Genomic DNA, 17,891 nt, shown 5'->3' on the forward strand with positions numbered 1-17,891 from the left:
ACTTAGTGATGCATAGTGCAATTCTTGAAGGCTTGTTGTAGATATTAAATTTGCTCCACATAAAGATTGCTGAGACATGTTTAGAATGAAAATTTTAATTATATTTTAATTATATACATTTATTACAGTGAATACAGTTTTTTCTTGAATGTAAAATTGTTAAAATTAGAATTTGATAGATAATTTCTATAATAAATAGTTTATATCTTAAACTATACTATTTTTTACAATAACAAAACTTTTTAAAATTTTAGTGTTTGTTGTTAAATAATTTTAGGAAGTCAAAGAGTAATGGTTCATATTAAGAAAAGAAATCAAGGAAGCATCATTAAACCATGCAGCTGTAATTGATAAGCAAATTTTAAAAAAAGGCTATTCTCATAGCCACATATTGTTAAAAACCTATTTTAGCATCAGAACCTTGATTCTGCATTTGAGGGGAATGGAACTTCTGGAGTATTTATTTCACTTTTATTTGTAATACAATATTTCTACTATTTCCTTTTTTATTTAACATGAAAATATAAGTTGGAGACTAAAAATGCCTGTAACCCCTAAAAAAAATAAATTGATTTATCAGATTTAGAGTTTAAAATATCAAAAACTATCGGTTTTATATCTTTTTAATCAAAAATCGAATTAGTCCGGATAAACCAACTAAAAAACCGGAATGAAACCGGTTTTAAAAAAGACCGGACTTTTTTTATAAATATATGTATAAACAAACAATATCTCATAATTGATGCTTTGTTAAAAAAATTACTTCAAAATGTTAAATAGTTCTCTAGTTATAAGGCTATTTCCTTTTTTTCTATCAGCGCGACGCATAGTGCACCGGTCCAATTGAGCAGACAACAAAATTGAATTGTAAAAAGAGAAGCAGACATTCTTCATACAGCATCTTTCGGGTTGTATCCGCCTTTGCTAGCTACAGCAATAACCTATATATAAAGATTGGAAATACTTAGTAGTAAAATATTTTATTATGTTTTTTATTATTTAAAACAATTTACTTACTTAGTTTGAAAATACTGTCTTATCGTTCTTTATGAGCTCTTCAAGTGTATTCAGCTCTTTTAAGTCGTTAAGAGGTAAGTGTAGCTTATCAAAAATTCCTTCGTCATTTTCCCCCGCAGTTAAACTTTGCAGCAATTTTGTATTAATTTCAGTTTGACGTTGAAGATCTTTCGAGCAAACTTTGATCTCCATAACAACATTTACTAATGAAGTTATATCAGTTTATAAAATGTTCAAAGATGCAGAAGGAACGACAGGAACATTAAATGTATCTTTTAAATATGGGTTGTGTTGTTTTCTCGATATTGAATTGACCATTTGTTACTGATGACAATTGATCTGTATTATTATTTGGTTAAGATGTTAATAAACGTGGAGAAGTTACTCTATTAGTCATTATATCATACCGAACCAGTTGGTTTGGTATTGCCAATGATATCTTAGGAGCTTAAGGTAGAATGTGTCTCTTCAATAACTTTGTCATCTTAGCTTTGCTTTGCTTATTGCTTTTATTAAATTTATTTGTGTCATTATCACTCTCGTGCTCATAATACCAGTAATCGTTCTTTCTGAAAAAAAAAAAGTAAGTTAATGCAGAAAATAAGTTAATGTTTTAGAAATGAGAGTTTTTTATTAAATACAAGAAATTCTTATCTACTAAATACTAGTTTTATAAACTGTGCAGAAATTCTATTGAAACTAGATATAACAAACAAAAAACTAGACAAAAAGGTATTAAAAAAATAAGTAAAAAATAATAAAAATAAACAATTCTCAAGTAAGAAAATCAATAATAAGAGAAAAACATCATTAAAGCTATTTCCATAAAATTCAAAAAACTGTTAAAACATAAACCTTTTTTGGCGGCTTTGTGTCTTATGCTCTTCATCTTCTGTTTGTAAATCTGAAGTATCTTGCGCAAGCACCAATTTTTTACAAGCTTTTTCATATGTTTCTGAATAATAAATAATTTTATTTAATTCCATAAATATTCGAGGGGTGGTTTTGATATTATCTGAAGATGGTTTAACTTAGTTTGCCCACTAATTATACAAATCTCTTACTTTCTGAAAAAAAAAAGTTATAAAAGATTATACCTGTTCTATGCATGATGGAAATGGTGTGCTTTAACCAGGTGTCATCTGGGATCTCCCCGGCTTTGCTTGATTTTTTAATTCTTGCATCAATAACATATTGTGGCCAATAGCATGAACTATCATCCACTAACCAATTTTCTGGTATAACATACATTGAACCTTGTTCGTTGAGAAATGATACAAGGTATTTCATTTTTCTTTCTTTCTAAAAATCAAAAACACTACTGGGTTAGGGTTAGGGGTTAAGGTATTATGGCTAACCCTAATCCTGATGAGTAAATATTGAAAAAGATTCATAGCTGTCGAATGATTATATTGCTAAACAAATATTTATTAATGATTTAAATGTTATAAGTAAAAAAAACTAATCAATCTACAAACAAATCAAATAGTAATTAATATTTAAAAATACATTCTATAATACCAAGCAATGAGCAGTTTTTTTTATAAAACCTTGTATACAATAACTCTAGTGCCTCCTTATTTTCTTCTTGACACTAGACTTAATTAACTTATAATATTTTGCATAATTTAGTGAAACTAAATGTTTTTAAATTATTGATTAAAATAATACAATTTGAAACAAAATACAAATTAATTTTAAATATATTTTGAATTATTTTATTAATTATTTAATTATTTTACATTATTTTCGTAATTTACATGACATGAGTCATATCAGAGTAAGGCAAAACCATTTTCCTCTACATTACTTAATTCAACATATTGCGTTTTTAGTTACTAACACAAAATAATAATGCATCATCATGCTTTAAATTGACGAAAAAATAAATCGGAAATATTGTTATATTTTTATATCATGTAATTTATTTAATCACATTAACGTAAAACGAACGTAATTTATACATGATTTATTAATTATTTAGTAGCTACTTGTTACATGCTTCTTTAAAAAACGAAATTGACTTTAAAACGTTAAATACACACTACTTAATAAATTTATAAAAAATAACTAAGCAATTGAGTACAAATACGTTTCAAACAAAAAAAAAGTTAATTTACAATCAAACATGTGTATAACAAATTTAAAAATATGTAAACTTTCATCTTTTATATTGCATTAAAACGTCATACGATAAGCCTAAATAAAAAATTGAAAAAGATAAGTAGACATAGAATGAAGAGAGAGGGAGAGAAAGAAAAAAAAACAAAAAACAAACAAACTGAAAGTCATTATACCTGAGTTTCGGTAAACTTTTGTTATACTTAAACTACTGTCATGCAGCTTGTCGGTGTGGTTTTATGACGTTATTTCATGTTGGCTTTTAGCAATATTTAGTTTAATTTAAAAGACATTACAATAGATTTAAAATGCTAACTAAAAAAATAATTAATGCTTCAAATAGCCTAACAATAAATCGATAAAAAAAAAGATAAAATCAAATTGAGATATAAATAAATTTTATTTATATAGCAAAACATATTGTCTTGGCTTATAGAAAATTTTAAAAGCAGAGAGTTCAATAAATAAAACTACTAATGAATTATTTTTAACAATATATTGTTATATTATGAAGAATGTTACATTATAAAGAATGTGATTTTATGATATCATGTTATGCTGATTGAGTAATGGTTCAAGTTAACTATATCTAAGTTTGATTAATAAGTTTAATTGGTAAAAATAAACTTTTAATTTAAAAAGACAAAAACAAACCATATAAACAAAATAATTTATGGCTCATCTATACCGCCATTGGTACACCACTTATTGAAGGACCTCTCCGAGAGAGGCCCTGGGTATTGGGAGCGATAAGTCTTGTATTGTTCGAATGTTAACGGCTCTAAAATGACAAATAGAAGGATATAATAAAAATTAAAAATATTTGCAATTTTATTTAATCAAAATATAAAGCATATGCTCACCATTTCCACAGGATGAAGAGGATGCTAAAAATGTTTAAAAAATAAAAAAATAAAAAAGTTAAAAAGGATTAAACTTGTAAAAAATTTAATCTTAATAAAAATGAGTAAAATGCGAAGTTTAAAGATGTCATATTTGTATTTATATTCAATTAAATAATTCTTTCACCTATAGCACATATATCTCCAGAAAAAATATTTAAAAATTAAAACACAGTCCTACCAGTTTTACTTCTACCAGACACTAAAAATAAAAAATATACCTCAAAATAATTGATAAAATAATATTTACATAAAGATATTATAATTTTTTTTCCCCAATCCTTTCATTTCCTCCATAAAGTTGTCTAAAGTAAGAAAAAAGACAACTGAAGCTAAAACTAGCAAAAAGTAAACTAAATTTGACTATAAACTAAACCAAAAGTATAAACTAAAATAAACTTTAAATCTTAGTATCTGTACCTCAGAAGACAAAGGTTGATTGTTCAGATATGGCTTTTCACTTTTTTTAATTTTTAATTTTTAATTTTTTTCAAAAATATATTTAATGTGCCTCAAGAAAAATTAAATAAAACACGAAAAAATAACAAATTTAACCATCAAGAATATGCCAATAGAGACAAATTATTTTACTATTTTCTCTCTCCTGGACAATTTCTACGGTGTGACAACTGACCTTGGACTTTTAAGGTACAGATATAAATGCTTCATTTATTTAACTATACTAATCATAATCATATAATTTATACTTAGTTTTTTTTCCAACTCTCCTAAAAGAAAAAACAAAATAAAGGTAAAGTACTTGAAGTTTTAAAATTCCAGTTACAGTACAAATAAACAAATTCCTGTTAACAAATATCTAATAGCAAAAACACTGACTTAATTCTTCCTTGACTTCGGTATCTAAATAATAAAAGCACTTAAATGTATAAAGTATAAAACATCTACTTAGCTTTTTAAAAATAAACTCATTTAACTAATGTAACTAATACCATTATTAGCTCTTTCTTTGTCAACTAAAGAAAATAAATCTTAAACTTACTTGATATGATATAGTAAAAAGCTGTCTTACTGAGAATTTTAAATTTCTCTTTATTACTGACAATTTTAAGTAGGACCTAAGTTCTTGGGTTTATTGTAAAAATTATAAAAACCTACTATTTTACTTTAAAGTCAACAACCTTATTTTAAAAAACATTTTAGTTACTTTTTTAAAAAATAAATCCTTTAAAACTTACTATCTCTCCCTTAATTGTTGCCAACTAAAAACAAAAACAAACAATTTACAGCGAATTTTCACTATGATAGTAGGTTAAGTAGATTAAATAGATCTTTGATCTATTCAATCGGCTCTAACTGTCTACAACCTTATCATTAAACTATAACTATTTTCTACAACCTGGTGTAATTTAACATAGATACATTTTTTGATTATAAAATTTTTAAGATTATAATATAAGATTTTAAAAACCTGAGATTTTAAACCTACTTCAAAAAAAAAAAAAAACATTAAAAAGTATTTTTTCTTCCTTTTAAAAACTTACTTTCTTCAATAATACTGTTGTCATCTAAACAGAAAAGCAAACAAATATTGAATTCGATTCTTTCTTAAACCACTTAAATTACTTCAATATTAAAATAATTATTTAATCTTTCTGGAATGAATTAATTTACATAGATTTTCGTCTAAACCATTTTATTATTGTAAAGTTGATTTAAATCAACAAACATAAACGAACTGCAATTTGTAACATTTCATTGTAACAAAAGGGAACAAAACTTACTTCTTAGTAATTCAGCGACTAAAAATAAACATACCTTTAAGAACTAACTACCTAACATGATACGAAGCAGTAACATGACGCACATCTAAATAAATAAAAACCTTCATCGACGATTTGGGACATTCTATTAATTAATTCGATATAAAAATAAAAAGAAATATGATAAAAAACAAATTTAATATAGGAAATAGACTTATTAAGATATAAAAAAAAATGTAAACGATTAAAGTGATAAAAGAGTATGTAAAATCAAGAAGACCGTGTTGTCATAACAATAACAATTTACAAAATTCTCTCCTTTCTTCTCAGCTTTTACAATTTATATATGTTTTCCAAATTCATTGTGAACAATGAATATTCATTGTGTACAATGAATATTCATTGTGTACAATGAATATTCATTGTGTACAATGAATATTCATTGTGTACAATGAATATTCATTGTGTACAATGAATATTCATTGTGTACAATGAATTTCTTTATAATGAATATATGACGCACGCACAACGCTCCTTCTGATGCGACACAATAATGCAATTTTTACGCTAATTACAACACAAATTAAAACCTACTTGAAAGATATGATAAGATGTAATTGAACAGATATAATAGAAACGTGCTTTTTTAAATGACTGGAAATTCCAATCTCAAAATTCCAGAACAGAAGAAAAACTAACAGCGCACAAACAAAACCTGTTCATCACTAAGCGTAACAAAACAATCAAGAGTAACTAAAAAGTAAACGCGCATTTAACTTTAGCATTACGTTATTACAAATTACATTACGATTAGCATATTCAATTAATTACATTGTGATTAGCAATTTTAATCAATGCCTTAAATAACTCAACTATTATAATCTGTTATAAAAAAATCATCAATTTTAATCAATCCCTAAAATAACTCATCAATTCGTCTAACTCATTACGTAAATAATTAGTTTATTTACTAATATGTGCAGTAAACATATCTGGCATAAGAGCCAATTTGTCTTAACTCCATTTTTTGTGAATGAGTAAAATACAAATTTTATATTTATGTCGCATATTCCGTCTGGGCCATATTGCCTTCTAATCGTTGTTTATTGCGAATTAATAGGAAACCACAATCGATTAAGTCTTAAATCCCTTTTAAGAGGCAAAAAATCTTAAAATAGTATTTTTAGTGTACTATCACATTTAGCTTCCAAAAATGTTTCAAATTGGCTTTCAAACTATACTTTACGTTCATAGTTTTTAACTTGACATACTTTCATGTTTGTTAACCAAGCTGACCGCACCCGGGTCTTGTTAAGTCTGTTCAACACAGACCATTTTTATATTGTGGCCTCTTTTCTGACCATTTTTATGTGTGGCCTTTTTGTTTCAATAGTTTTTAGTAAACGGTAATTTGCTACCATTTACTAAAAATTCCTTTTGTTACTCGAAATTTAGTTCTCTTAAATATTTTGACACAAATAAAGGACCTCCCTTCCCCGTTTTTGCTTTAATGGCGGCCAGGAGAATGGTTATTTTTATTAAGAGAAATCAAGTTTTTGATGAAGACCATTTACCAGAATAATAAAATGTAAGACAAAGATTTCCATGTATAAGAATTTTTCTTTTTAATATATATAAGAATTTAACATATATAAGAATTTTTTCTTTCCTCAAAAGTAAAGCAAATGCAAACTAAGCTAATTAACTAGTTAAACACCTTATAAAATTTAAGTAACTCGATATTTGACAAATGCGCAAAACTACAATATTCATGTTTTTAAAGGTTTTTAGTTGCGACCCCCCGTTTTAAAAGTTCCCCAAAGTTAGTTACGACAAATTATTAGGCATAAAATAGAGAAAATTTAAAAATAATTGAACTAATTGCATATATTTATATCATTTTAACTGACAAAAATTTACAATAAAAGGAAATCAGCGTCAATCGTAAATCTTAAAAAAAAAAAAAGGAATTATGATACCATAATTACAAAAAAAAACAAAAACAAAAACAATTTATGGTAACCTATTTTGACATGACAATTAATTATAAAAATGAAAATGTAACTATAAAATCTGTTTCGAAGTACAAAAGGATTAACAATTCTAAAAAAAAAAAAAAAAAAAAGAATCAAATTAAGATATAAATTGCGTTTTTAGCATAATGTTGCCATGGCTTTTAGTAAATGAATAAAAGCAGTAAGTTCCAATAATGAAACTGCCTATTATTCATTTTTAACAATAGACACCAACGTGAAGGTAAGCCAAGTAGTCTATCAACACAAAACAACACAACAATATCACATAACAATAGAATATTTACACCCTTGATCCTAAAATCCAGCGAAAATAACAAGCCAAATTAAAATATGAAAGGCAAAATTAGAAAACCAATTCAAATTTAACTATATTTATCTTTTTACTAAACATATAAATACATAAAAGTATATTTGTTTATACATTTAATATTAGTTATTCAATTCCTTCAAATTTAGGACATTAAAACACCCTAGATTTAAAGATCAAGGTTGCATTTTCTCTCATACACATTACGCTAAACATTAACAGACATTATTATGTGTTTCCAGAATAATTAAAAAAGGCTAGACAACACAACCTAACTCTAAAGCAGTAACTCCACCTGGCACTAAATGCTGCCAAGTCACACCTCTGCTATAAGTACATCGCTTGGCTGGCAAGGTTATCAATCTTGCTCAACATAATGCCAAGTCACACCACTTTGAAAACATGGAAACAACATAATTTAAACATATCTACAACTATAAACAAATATAGTGGTATATAACACATATAAACACATTTTATAACAATATTAAATAACAGATATATTTATCAAAAACTATGAAAAAAAATATTAAAATAATAAATAAAGTTATACATACAAAATGTGCTCACAACCTACAAACAGTAAATTTTCGAAATGAAAATCTAAAGACTATAAATTAAGAACATTAGAAAATATAACATTATTTGTGTAACACTTTTCACCTACCATACCTTGAATGAGATGTTTATCAATTTTGAAAAACCAACTATTAAATGCTCTAGTTCTTGAACATGCAACATATAGTTGACCATGAGAAAAACACGGTTTTTTGAGATATACCCCAACTCTATCAAATGTTTGACCTTGACTTTTATTAATTGTCATTGAATAAGCCAATCTGAGTGGAAACTGACGACGTTTCAGAACAAAAGGTAAATTAGAATCTGATGGAGTCAACTGAATTCAAGGAACAAAAATCCGTTTACCACCAGAAACACCTGTCAAAACCTCTGCATCAATATAATTATTTTGAAGAGCACAAACCTTCATTCGAGTTACGTTGCATAACCCAGCTTTGAGATCTAAATTTCGAAGTAGCATAACTACACAACCAATATTCAATTTTAAAAAATGAAGTGGCATACCTGAAGGAGTTAAGCTGTTCAAAAACTCAACAGGATAGTTAATTCTTTCATTAAGGTCATCAGTATCAATTTGATCAGCACTTAAATAAATTTTGACCTCATCCGGCAGACATTCAAGCACTTCTTCATTGATTGATAATGAATCAAAGTTGGTTGGTGTTAAAATCACACATTTAGAATAATCATTTTGACCAGCATCTCCGAAAATCTTTTCAACAATCGATTCATTTTGTCTAATAATGCGCTGATTTTGTATTTCAATGCATCCTTTAAAAGGATCCTCTTCTTTGACAGGTATTATTCCATTCCCAAGTTTTAGTAGCCATTAAGAAAATTCACCTTTGCCATCTTGTACTCTCATATTTTCGGTTAATGCAAACTTCTGCACCCATTGGCAATGCAAAGAACATTTTATACACGATTCCACTACTTCAGCTGTTTGTCCTCTTTTCACAACAGACAGAATTTGCCTAAAGTCACCACCAAAAAGAATGGTTTTTCCTATGAACGGAAAGTTGTTATTGCAAATATCTTTTAACAACCTATCAATTGCATTTCAGGCATGTTTAGGTATCATGGATGTTTCATCAAGCAAAAGCAAACTAACTTGTCTTAAAAAATGCCCGTGCATAGAGTTAGGAGTTACATTACATGTGCTATTATCCAATATTGGAATAGAAAGTTTGAATAAGCCATGCAATGTAGATCCATTTGAAAGAAGAGTTGCTGCTATGCCAGTCCATGCAGCTGTAGCAGATTTAAAGCCCCTACTTATGGTTTCAGCAATCAAATAGTTTTAAGTAAAGGTTTTTCCACTACCAGCTGGTCCATCCATGAAAAACAATCTAGAATGTTGATTTTCTACACTTGGTTGCTCATTCAGTGCAGCAAGGATAGCATTACATAAATTTAATTGATTGACATAAAGCAACAGTCTCATTCGATTGGCTTCGTCAATAAATTGTTGAACATTTTCATCAAAATATTCTAGATTTAAGCCTATAAACTCATCAATAACAGGCAGATTGTAATCAGCCAGCATTTTACTACTTTGATTAATAATCTTTTCAATTTGATGAAGAGTAGCTTGTTCAGCTATTAGAAGTGGGACTGAGCGGTGAATGAAATCTTCCATCATAAAAGCTTTGTATGTATTCCAGAGATGTAAAGGATTGTCAGGTTCACAAAAGATCAAAATAATTGAAAACAACTGTCTAATTTGCTTTGGCATACGTGTTAAAACCGCCTCAGAAAGAGTATTCTGCCATTCAGTGTCATCTTGCAACACACCTTTCAAAACACATGCTTCACGAAACGTTTCAAGAACAATACCATTAACAGTACGCACATCCTCCCAAGATGTTGCTCCTTTTGCTTGCAAAAGTAACAGTCTAAGAAAAAACAATTCTCCAGTTGGATTAACTTTATACATTCTTACTATCACCTTATCACCGCCCCTTTGTCTAACCTTTCATTTACAATGTTTATCATCAAATGTAAAGTGATAAGGAATGTCTACATAAGAATAGCAATGTGCTCTTTCATTTTCAGTATTTAACTTAAACCATGCTGTTAGGTGCGTATCACGTTGAGCTGCACGATCTAAAGCCATTTGTTCTGCTCCTTCTCTATAATACACTAATTGATTTTCAGGTAGATGAACTTTAAGGCGTATAATAGTGTGTGACATATGACTTATTGGATACTCAAAAATTCGCCACAATGCTTCAGGTGCACTAACATAACGACAATCTAAAAAAGTGTTTACTTCATCATGATTAATTTGTTCATTTATTACAATATTGGCACAGTCGTGACCCTTGTATATGTATTTGTACAAATATTTAACAGCCTTAACAGACATGCAAGCTTCAACATTAATGTGAGCTTGATATTTCTTTGATAACCATGGATTGTAAGGTACCACCCAGCGGTTATCTACATTGTTACCTTTAATATTGATAACCAAACCATTATCACAACGTCTATAGCGTGGATAACCATTATGAACTGCTACTCTGTTAGCATTAAATTCTTTAGGATAGTTTTTGCTGCACACCCCATCTTTCATGCTGGGAGAATTTGGATTCAGTATGCCACATGGACCGTGCAAGTTTTAACAACGTCATAAAGGTCTCGATTAACAATCGGATCTGGAATTTCTGCAGATATTAAATTATTGATATCATGTGCTGTTTCAAGCTTATCATCATTTGCAAAGTGAAATAAAATATGAACATGTGGCAAACCACGCTTTTGAAACTCAATAACCAGAACATGTGTTACAACTTTCCCTAATACACTGTGCTGAAAAATGTCTTTGAGAAGGTTATTTAATTTGAGTTTAAATACTTGAATAAACAAGTCAGGTCTATCATTTGCTGTCTGACCTGGATATAAATTTTCAGTTATCTCGCGCCATTTTGGGTTGCTAGTGAAAGTAATAAAAAGATCTGGTTTACCATACATTTTAATTATAGCCATAGCATCTTCAAAGTTTTCTTTTAAAGCTCTAGGACTTCCTACATAAGTTGATGGCAAAACTACAACATGCCCTGGTCTAACATTATGATCATTTCCGAGGTTGTTTACATGGTCGTGTAAGACATCATACTGCTCGCTTCTCAGTTTGTTTTGGTTATTTCTGATGAAAGCAAGGCGCTGGCCTTCAATTTTGGCATACGTATCAACAGCATATTGCTAAAACAGTTTTTTGCCATAAAAGAGGGAAGAAAAAAATTGTCTAACTGAAAGTTTATAATTGTTATACTGAGATAATGTAACATGATTCTAACCAATGTAGCACGCTCAGGGTTGTGAACCAATTGATTATGCCAACCAGCATCACCCCTCGGAAAAAATAGAGGATAAACCATAGGATCTTAGTTGGCAGACATACTTGATATAGTTTTAAGAGGATGACCTCTTGGGTAAATAATAACTTCCCTGGAAGCAGGTGGTGCACCATCTTCACCAACAAATACAACTGCAACTTCGTTATGTGAAGGGAGATTATAGCGACGTCAATCTTGCCCTTCAAGTAAAGACATTTTTACAACTGACACTGAGCGCCCTTCTAGAGCTGCTCGACGAACTTCTTCATCTTCCACTTCAGCCATGTTTTTAAATGCAAGAGCAAATGGGTTCTCTTCACTAATAATAGTTTGCAATCGAAACATTAAATCATTTAAGCAAAGATCATTACCACGTTGTTGCTTTCTAAAATTTACTGCTGCAAGTGGATCATAGATGTATAGTTGACAATATGTCGGCAGAACATCTTGATTTGGTCTTAGATTACCTTTACGATGAAAAACGTGACCAAATATTCTAAAACATGGCGGCCCATGGTTCATGGGTTGAACTACATTAGCTTCAAATGAAGCAAAAGAAAGACAGGCATTACAGTTTCTAATATATTTAAAAAAATTCAGATTGGCATTTCTATCTGTATAGTTTCCTTTAAATAAATCTTCTAAATCTTGTGGAAATGATGAAGGTTGCGACAAAACTACCTTTCCATTATGGCAACATAAAAAATGTGTTTCATCAGAAAATTTCTTAGCACCACAATGCTGACAAACATAATTCATTTCTCCTAAATAATTATAATCTGGAATAATATTACTTCTTGCTATACAATACATTCTTTCGTACCTAGCAGCATTTCTAGCATTTTGTCGATTATTAATTTCATCTCGCCTAAGTCTATCTCTTTCATTTCTACGACAATTAACTTGCCTATTAACATTTCCATTTTCTAAACTAATAACTGCTTCTAGCCTAATATCATCCGTTTAAACTTCACTTTCAATTGAAAGTTATACGAATCAGAAAAGAAACGAATCCTGAAGATTGCGATCTTTCCTATATAATTTCCTTTCTACTCTAAATAGCACACACAAAAAAATTTTATATATAACAGACTGTCATTTAAATTAAATTATACAATAATCTTGTGACTTTAAAAAAATGTATATCAGCTAGGAGATGTTTGAAAAAAATTAGCTTAGCAAATAATTTAAAAAATTATTAAAAACATGCAATTCTAATAATAAACATACTGCTAACAAAGAAAAATTAAAAAAAAACAAAAAACGTTGTAAACCCTTTTTTGCAAACTTAATTATTATTTCTTCAAAAAAAATTATTAGCAAACATTTTTTAAAAATTCACAAAACTTTACAATGTTTTGTTCTTCTATACCACATAAATACATCATCTGATAAATCTAAAATAAAAAAATGTAATGAATAAGTAAATAAATAAGAAAAACATTACATACAAAAAATGAAAATCCATGTACCTTATAGAGAAAAGCTGTAATGATTTAACAGTGGAGTTGTAAAATATTAATATTTTATGTTAGCTTTTACAAAATAATTCATGCTGGAACATCATGATTCCAGAATATTTAGAGCAAAAATCATGTAGTAAACAGCGCTAAAGACAAAAAATCAAATTGAGATAAATCAAATTCTATATATTGCAAAATAATTTGTATTGGCTTTTAGATTATTGATTTTTAACAAAACTACCTATCCACTTTTAACAATAGACACCAACATGAAGATAAGCCAAATATCTACTAACTCAAAAGATAACAAAAAAATATCACAGCAGCAATACAAAAATAGCACACACCATAAGTTAATATAATATATGTATATAATAACTTAAGAAAGATAACATTCATATAAAACAAAACATAAGTAACAACATTACGCAAAATTTTATTAAAATACATTATTATGTATTTTTAGAATAATCTTTAATAAAAAAGGCTTGAAAACAGCTAGACCTAAAGCAGTAACAGTTTGACACTAAACACTATTAGGTAACCCTCTGTTAAAAGTTGGCTGGCAAAGTTGACAAATCTTGCTCTACACGTTTACCAAGTCACAGCACTTTAAAAACACGAAAACAACATAATATAAATATATGTACCAACTATAAACACAAAAAATATGTTTAAATATGTATATAAGGTTAAATATATATACCTCATATACATATTTAAACACATTTTTCAAACAATTATATAACACATCAACACATGCACAAACAATAAAAAAACATTTTACATTATTATAAAAACACATTGATAAAACAGCTATAGGTGTGCAAATAAAAATTTTAAAAATGATGCCAGAAAATTTAAAAAGTTACAAAATATGAATCGCTAACCGCAGAATAGCAACAAGTCCACAAATCCTAATTTTACTGGAAAGACAAAAAACTGTTTCGACCCTTTATTTTTAAACTTTGGGTTTTCAATTTTTCCTAGTTATTCAACAGTTAGTAGGGGTTTGAAAGATATATATATAATTTTTTTAATGTATTTTGTTATGAGTGTAGGACACATTTTCAAACATGGACATGATCCCTTTTTGCAGTAAACGAGGTTTAAAAATAAAAAATAAACTACAAAAATCTTAAAAAGTGATTCATTTAGGCTGCACTAATTAAATAATGCTATTTTATTGTTTTATTATCATAATAAAATGCACACTACAACTTAAGAACGTTATTTATTCAGTTGGTTGATCTTCTTGAATGGGCACAGTAGTTACAGGCCATAACGTTATTTCATTCCAAAATCGGAGCTTTTCAACCGGAATATAAACCAAAGTTTTCTTTATATCTACAATTTTTAAGTGGTTGATGGATAATACAGCTGAATAAGCTTTATTAGTTGGTAGTTCAAAGTCTCCTATAGTGTTTTTTAAGCCAAAAATGTCACTTATCAATCCAGCAATATGCATACTGCATTCAATCTCCGCAGGTTCATCAGAAGAAACTGACATCTCACGATATTTTCAGATTGAAAATGTTATTTTGTTAGATTTTAGTACCTTTTTTCCATAAGAGTCATTGCTTAAGCATGTTCTCTTGTAAAACTTGGGCCACCAGGCACCGTAGTCAATAAAATCTTCAAATGACATTTTTTTCACATTAAACTTTCCAGGAATGTTTGAAGAACTGTTAATCAGATTAATTACTTCATCAGTTTCATAATATCTCTCTACTTTTTTAGTTTTCTCCTTATAATTCCAAAATCAAGGTCATTAGGCATAAAAGAATGTCCCCTAACAGGAAACACCAAATTTATTTTATCAAATCTCTTAATTTCACAAAGAGCCATCATAAGTCTAACAAGGGTGTGGTTCTTGTTTTGACCAGCACAGTTGTCACCAAAAAGGTGTAAAGTTTTAACTTCATCTGAAATTTTGTTTTTTACATACCACATAAGCATAGAGCATACTTCGTTTGAACCTTTACCTCCTTCGCCTTCATGATAAATAAAAACAGACATTTTTCGGGAAGCAATGTCGTGAATTCCAAAAACGTTTACTATGAGTTTCCTGAAATAATAAGTATCTTGTACTGGTATGCACGGTAATGTAACATTAGACATGTAATCTATACATAATCCAACTTGTTTAGCGTCTTTTATGCATTTCTCTGTGGTATCTTTTATTTTGTTGTAAAACTTTTTAGCCCTCCTATTGTGGACCATAAGCTCTGCTATTGCATGTCTTTTTTCATTGTCATTAAGAAAAGTACTTTTTATTTTCAACTTAAGTTCCTCACAAGCAATACATGCGTCTTTTGCAGGTTGACCAAAACGTAATGAGAAATTTTCTTTGAAATAATGCCAGAAAAATTTATATGACAGCCTTTTCTCATTGCCAAGTGTAGCTAAAAGGAAATATTTATGTTTGTTTATAAACATCTCATACATAGTTTATACGTTTAAATTAGCTGGTAAGTATTCTTTATCTCTTCCAGTATAGTGTTCAGTTTCTCTAGGATATTGTTCAATATGAGCTCTCAAACAAGTGATTACAGTGCCAGGAATGGCATTACCAGAAACATTTCTACCTGTTTTATCTATTGGAGTTTTGCTTAGCTGTAACAGATGTGAGAGTCTGTAGCACTGTTTGGAAGTACATCCGTATGATTTCATAAATCCATTTTTACATATCTTAGTACGAACCCCATTGTGCATAATATGGTACTTCACTACAACAGATTTAGGTTTTGTAGAAGAAGAATCTGGTCTAGATCTTGGACGGTTAACTGGGGAAACCTCCATTAGTGACTGCAAGTAGACGTCTTGTTCTGTTTTAGTTTCCATATCATGTAGCTTGGTAAATATTGCCACCATGTCATCCGCCATGTAACTCTTCAAACAGTTTTTCTTGCAACTGAAATAAAAATGAAAAGGTTAGGTCTATCTACGTTTTAATATCTATGTTTGAAAACACATAAGCTAGGTTTCTACCAAAAACCCTAGGCATTTCCTAATTAATCAGAAAATTAGACTACTACTAGTAGTACTAGTTGTTGCATGGCTTTATTTATGTAGTTTTAATGTAACCTAGCTTTGTTCAAATATCATAAATGCAAAATGCTATGACACATAATCAATTACAGCGGCCAGAAACCTACAAATGTTGTGCATTTCCTTCAGCCAATTTATCTTATGCAAAAGACACGAAAGATAACAGTATTTAAAAAACTTTCTAGATGAATATTACTGAAATATTATAACAATTAATACAAATAAATCAATAACAGTTTACCTGCAAACATAAGATGCTGGTTTCTTGGCAGGTATTGTTTTTCCAACAATGTTTATATGTTCTTTTCCTGCCACTTTAGCCTTCTTAATTACATTCCTTTTATATCTTTCGGAATTAACAACTCCTTTCTTTCTTCTCTTTAAAGAATTGTCATCTTCATCTGAATAACTCATTATTAACAAGGAAATTTGTAAGTCACAAGCAAAATGTTATTATTTTATGTTACTAATGTTTACCGTAGAAAAGGAACAAGTCCCGGACGTGTTTCCTTTCTGCGGTAAACGCAAAATTCAAACTGGTGCCATGCCTATAAAAACTAAAGCAGGTTTATCCCTTTTAGCAGTAAATAGTGTGTCTACCTTTTCAAAACTGATTTATGTTAAAAAGTCATTTTTGAATTTTTTGGAATTGTTTCCTTTCTGCAGTTAGCAGTTCATATATATTTACAAACAATACTCTTTACCTTCTTTTTTTTTTTTTTATTCATAAGAACTGTAATCCTCATAATAAAATTTAACCTTTACATACAATAACATGTGACATGCCATGTCAGTGTTGGCACAAAATTTTAATTTATTTTCTAAATTTTCTAAAAAAGAACAATAATAGTTAATAGCATCACAGAAATATCAAAGTAGTAATAATTTCAAAGTGGTAATAACAATTTTATGGAAATAACATTAGTATAACTTTAAATAACATCCATACCCTTATTTTCCTTCTAAAAAATAAAATAACAAAAAAATAAAACTGCTAAAAGAAAAGCTAAAACAAAAAAAATATAAACGATTTAAAAAATTAAATTCCTTTCTTCTTTTTCTGATAAAAATTTAAATCCTTTCTACTTTAGCTAATAAAAATCTATATATAACTATTTTATTTACTTACTTCAATTGTAATATGATCTTAACGATGTTTATTTATCTTAATATGATTCTTTATGTAATATATCTAAACAATAATCAAATTCCAAAAGGAAAAAAGTTTTAACTCGCTCAAGAGATCTTTCTCCAATGGCCGCGTGCATTTAGAGAATGCGCTTTTTCAAAGCCTAGTAACTAATGACGAAACGACGTTAAACGTTTAACGTTTCTGTACTATTTATATTAAGA

General features: G+C 28.7%; 2 protein-coding genes, 1 long non-coding RNA gene and 1 pseudogene across 4 annotated transcripts; all 4 read right to left on the reverse strand.

Annotated features, from left to right (window-relative positions):
- Window positions 1-802: 802 nt before the first annotated feature.
- Window positions 803-2,313, reverse strand: LOC145187807 (uncharacterized). The gene is made up of 4 exons (XM_090093848.1): window positions 2,115-2,313; window positions 1,873-1,972; window positions 1,018-1,586; window positions 803-941 (listed from the first exon to the last, which is right to left on the reverse strand). Exons 1-3 carry the CDS (start codon window positions 2,305-2,307, stop codon window positions 1,466-1,468), a joined length of 414 nt encoding a protein of 137 aa, XP_089949974.1. The 5' UTR covers window positions 2,308-2,313; the 3' UTR covers window positions 803-941; window positions 1,018-1,465.
- Window positions 2,314-3,809: 1,496 nt separating this feature from the next.
- Window positions 3,810-6,101, reverse strand: LOC149885853 (uncharacterized). The gene is made up of 6 exons (XR_016454399.1): window positions 5,817-6,101; window positions 5,543-5,566; window positions 5,237-5,260; window positions 4,222-4,242; window positions 4,002-4,025; window positions 3,810-3,919 (listed from the first exon to the last, which is right to left on the reverse strand). It is a non-coding gene; the product is annotated as an uncharacterized LOC149885853 (long non-coding RNA).
- A 2,151-nt stretch (window positions 6,102-8,252) lies between these two features.
- LOC149885854 (uncharacterized) lies at window positions 8,253-17,370 on the reverse strand (annotated as a pseudogene). Its single transcript, XR_016454380.1, has 3 exons — window positions 17,243-17,370; window positions 13,497-13,633; window positions 8,253-13,421 (listed from the first exon to the last, which is right to left on the reverse strand). The product of XR_016454380.1 is annotated as an uncharacterized LOC149885854 (transcript).
- On the reverse strand, window positions 14,841-17,794 carry LOC149885855 (uncharacterized). The gene is made up of 3 exons (XM_090093715.1): window positions 17,652-17,794; window positions 16,780-17,368; window positions 14,841-16,401 (listed from the first exon to the last, which is right to left on the reverse strand). Exons 2-3 carry the CDS (start codon window positions 16,950-16,952, stop codon window positions 15,939-15,941), a joined length of 636 nt encoding a protein of 211 aa, XP_089949841.1. The 5' UTR covers window positions 16,953-17,368; window positions 17,652-17,794; the 3' UTR covers window positions 14,841-15,938.
- Between the last annotated feature and the right edge of the window lie 97 nt (window positions 17,795-17,891).

The sequence above is a fragment of the Hydra viridissima genome, unplaced genomic scaffold (genome assembly GCF_058129835.1).
Source record: "Hydra viridissima isolate aposymbiotic clone 2 unplaced genomic scaffold, HvirCarnegie_v1 scaffold_7, whole genome shotgun sequence".
Lineage (NCBI taxonomy): Eukaryota > Metazoa > Cnidaria > Hydrozoa > Anthoathecata > Hydridae > Hydra > Hydra viridissima.

What these genes read in the sequence shown, in the direction of transcription:
- LOC149885855 (XM_090093715.1), bottom strand. Translation starts at nt 16,952, where the DNA reads ATGAGTTATTCAGATGAAGATGACAATTCTTTAAAGAGAAGAAAGAAA. An exon ending in CCAGCATCTTATGTTTGCAG is followed by an intron (nt 16,402 to 16,779) that starts GTAAACTGTTAT and finishes TTTTTATTTCAG; the next exon opens with TTGCAAGAAAAACTGTTTGA.
- LOC145187807 (XM_090093848.1), bottom strand. Translation starts at nt 2,307, where the DNA reads ATGAAATACCTTGTATCATTTCTCAACGAACAAGGTTCAATGTATGTT. An exon ending in TTCCATCATGCATAGAACAG is followed by an intron (nt 1,973 to 2,114) that starts GTATAATCTTTT and finishes TTTATTATTCAG; the next exon opens with AAACATATGAAAAAGCTTGT. An exon ending in ACACAAAGCCGCCAAAAAAG is followed by an intron (nt 1,587 to 1,872) that starts GTTTATGTTTTA and finishes TTTTTTTTTCAG; the next exon opens with AAAGAACGATTACTGGTATT.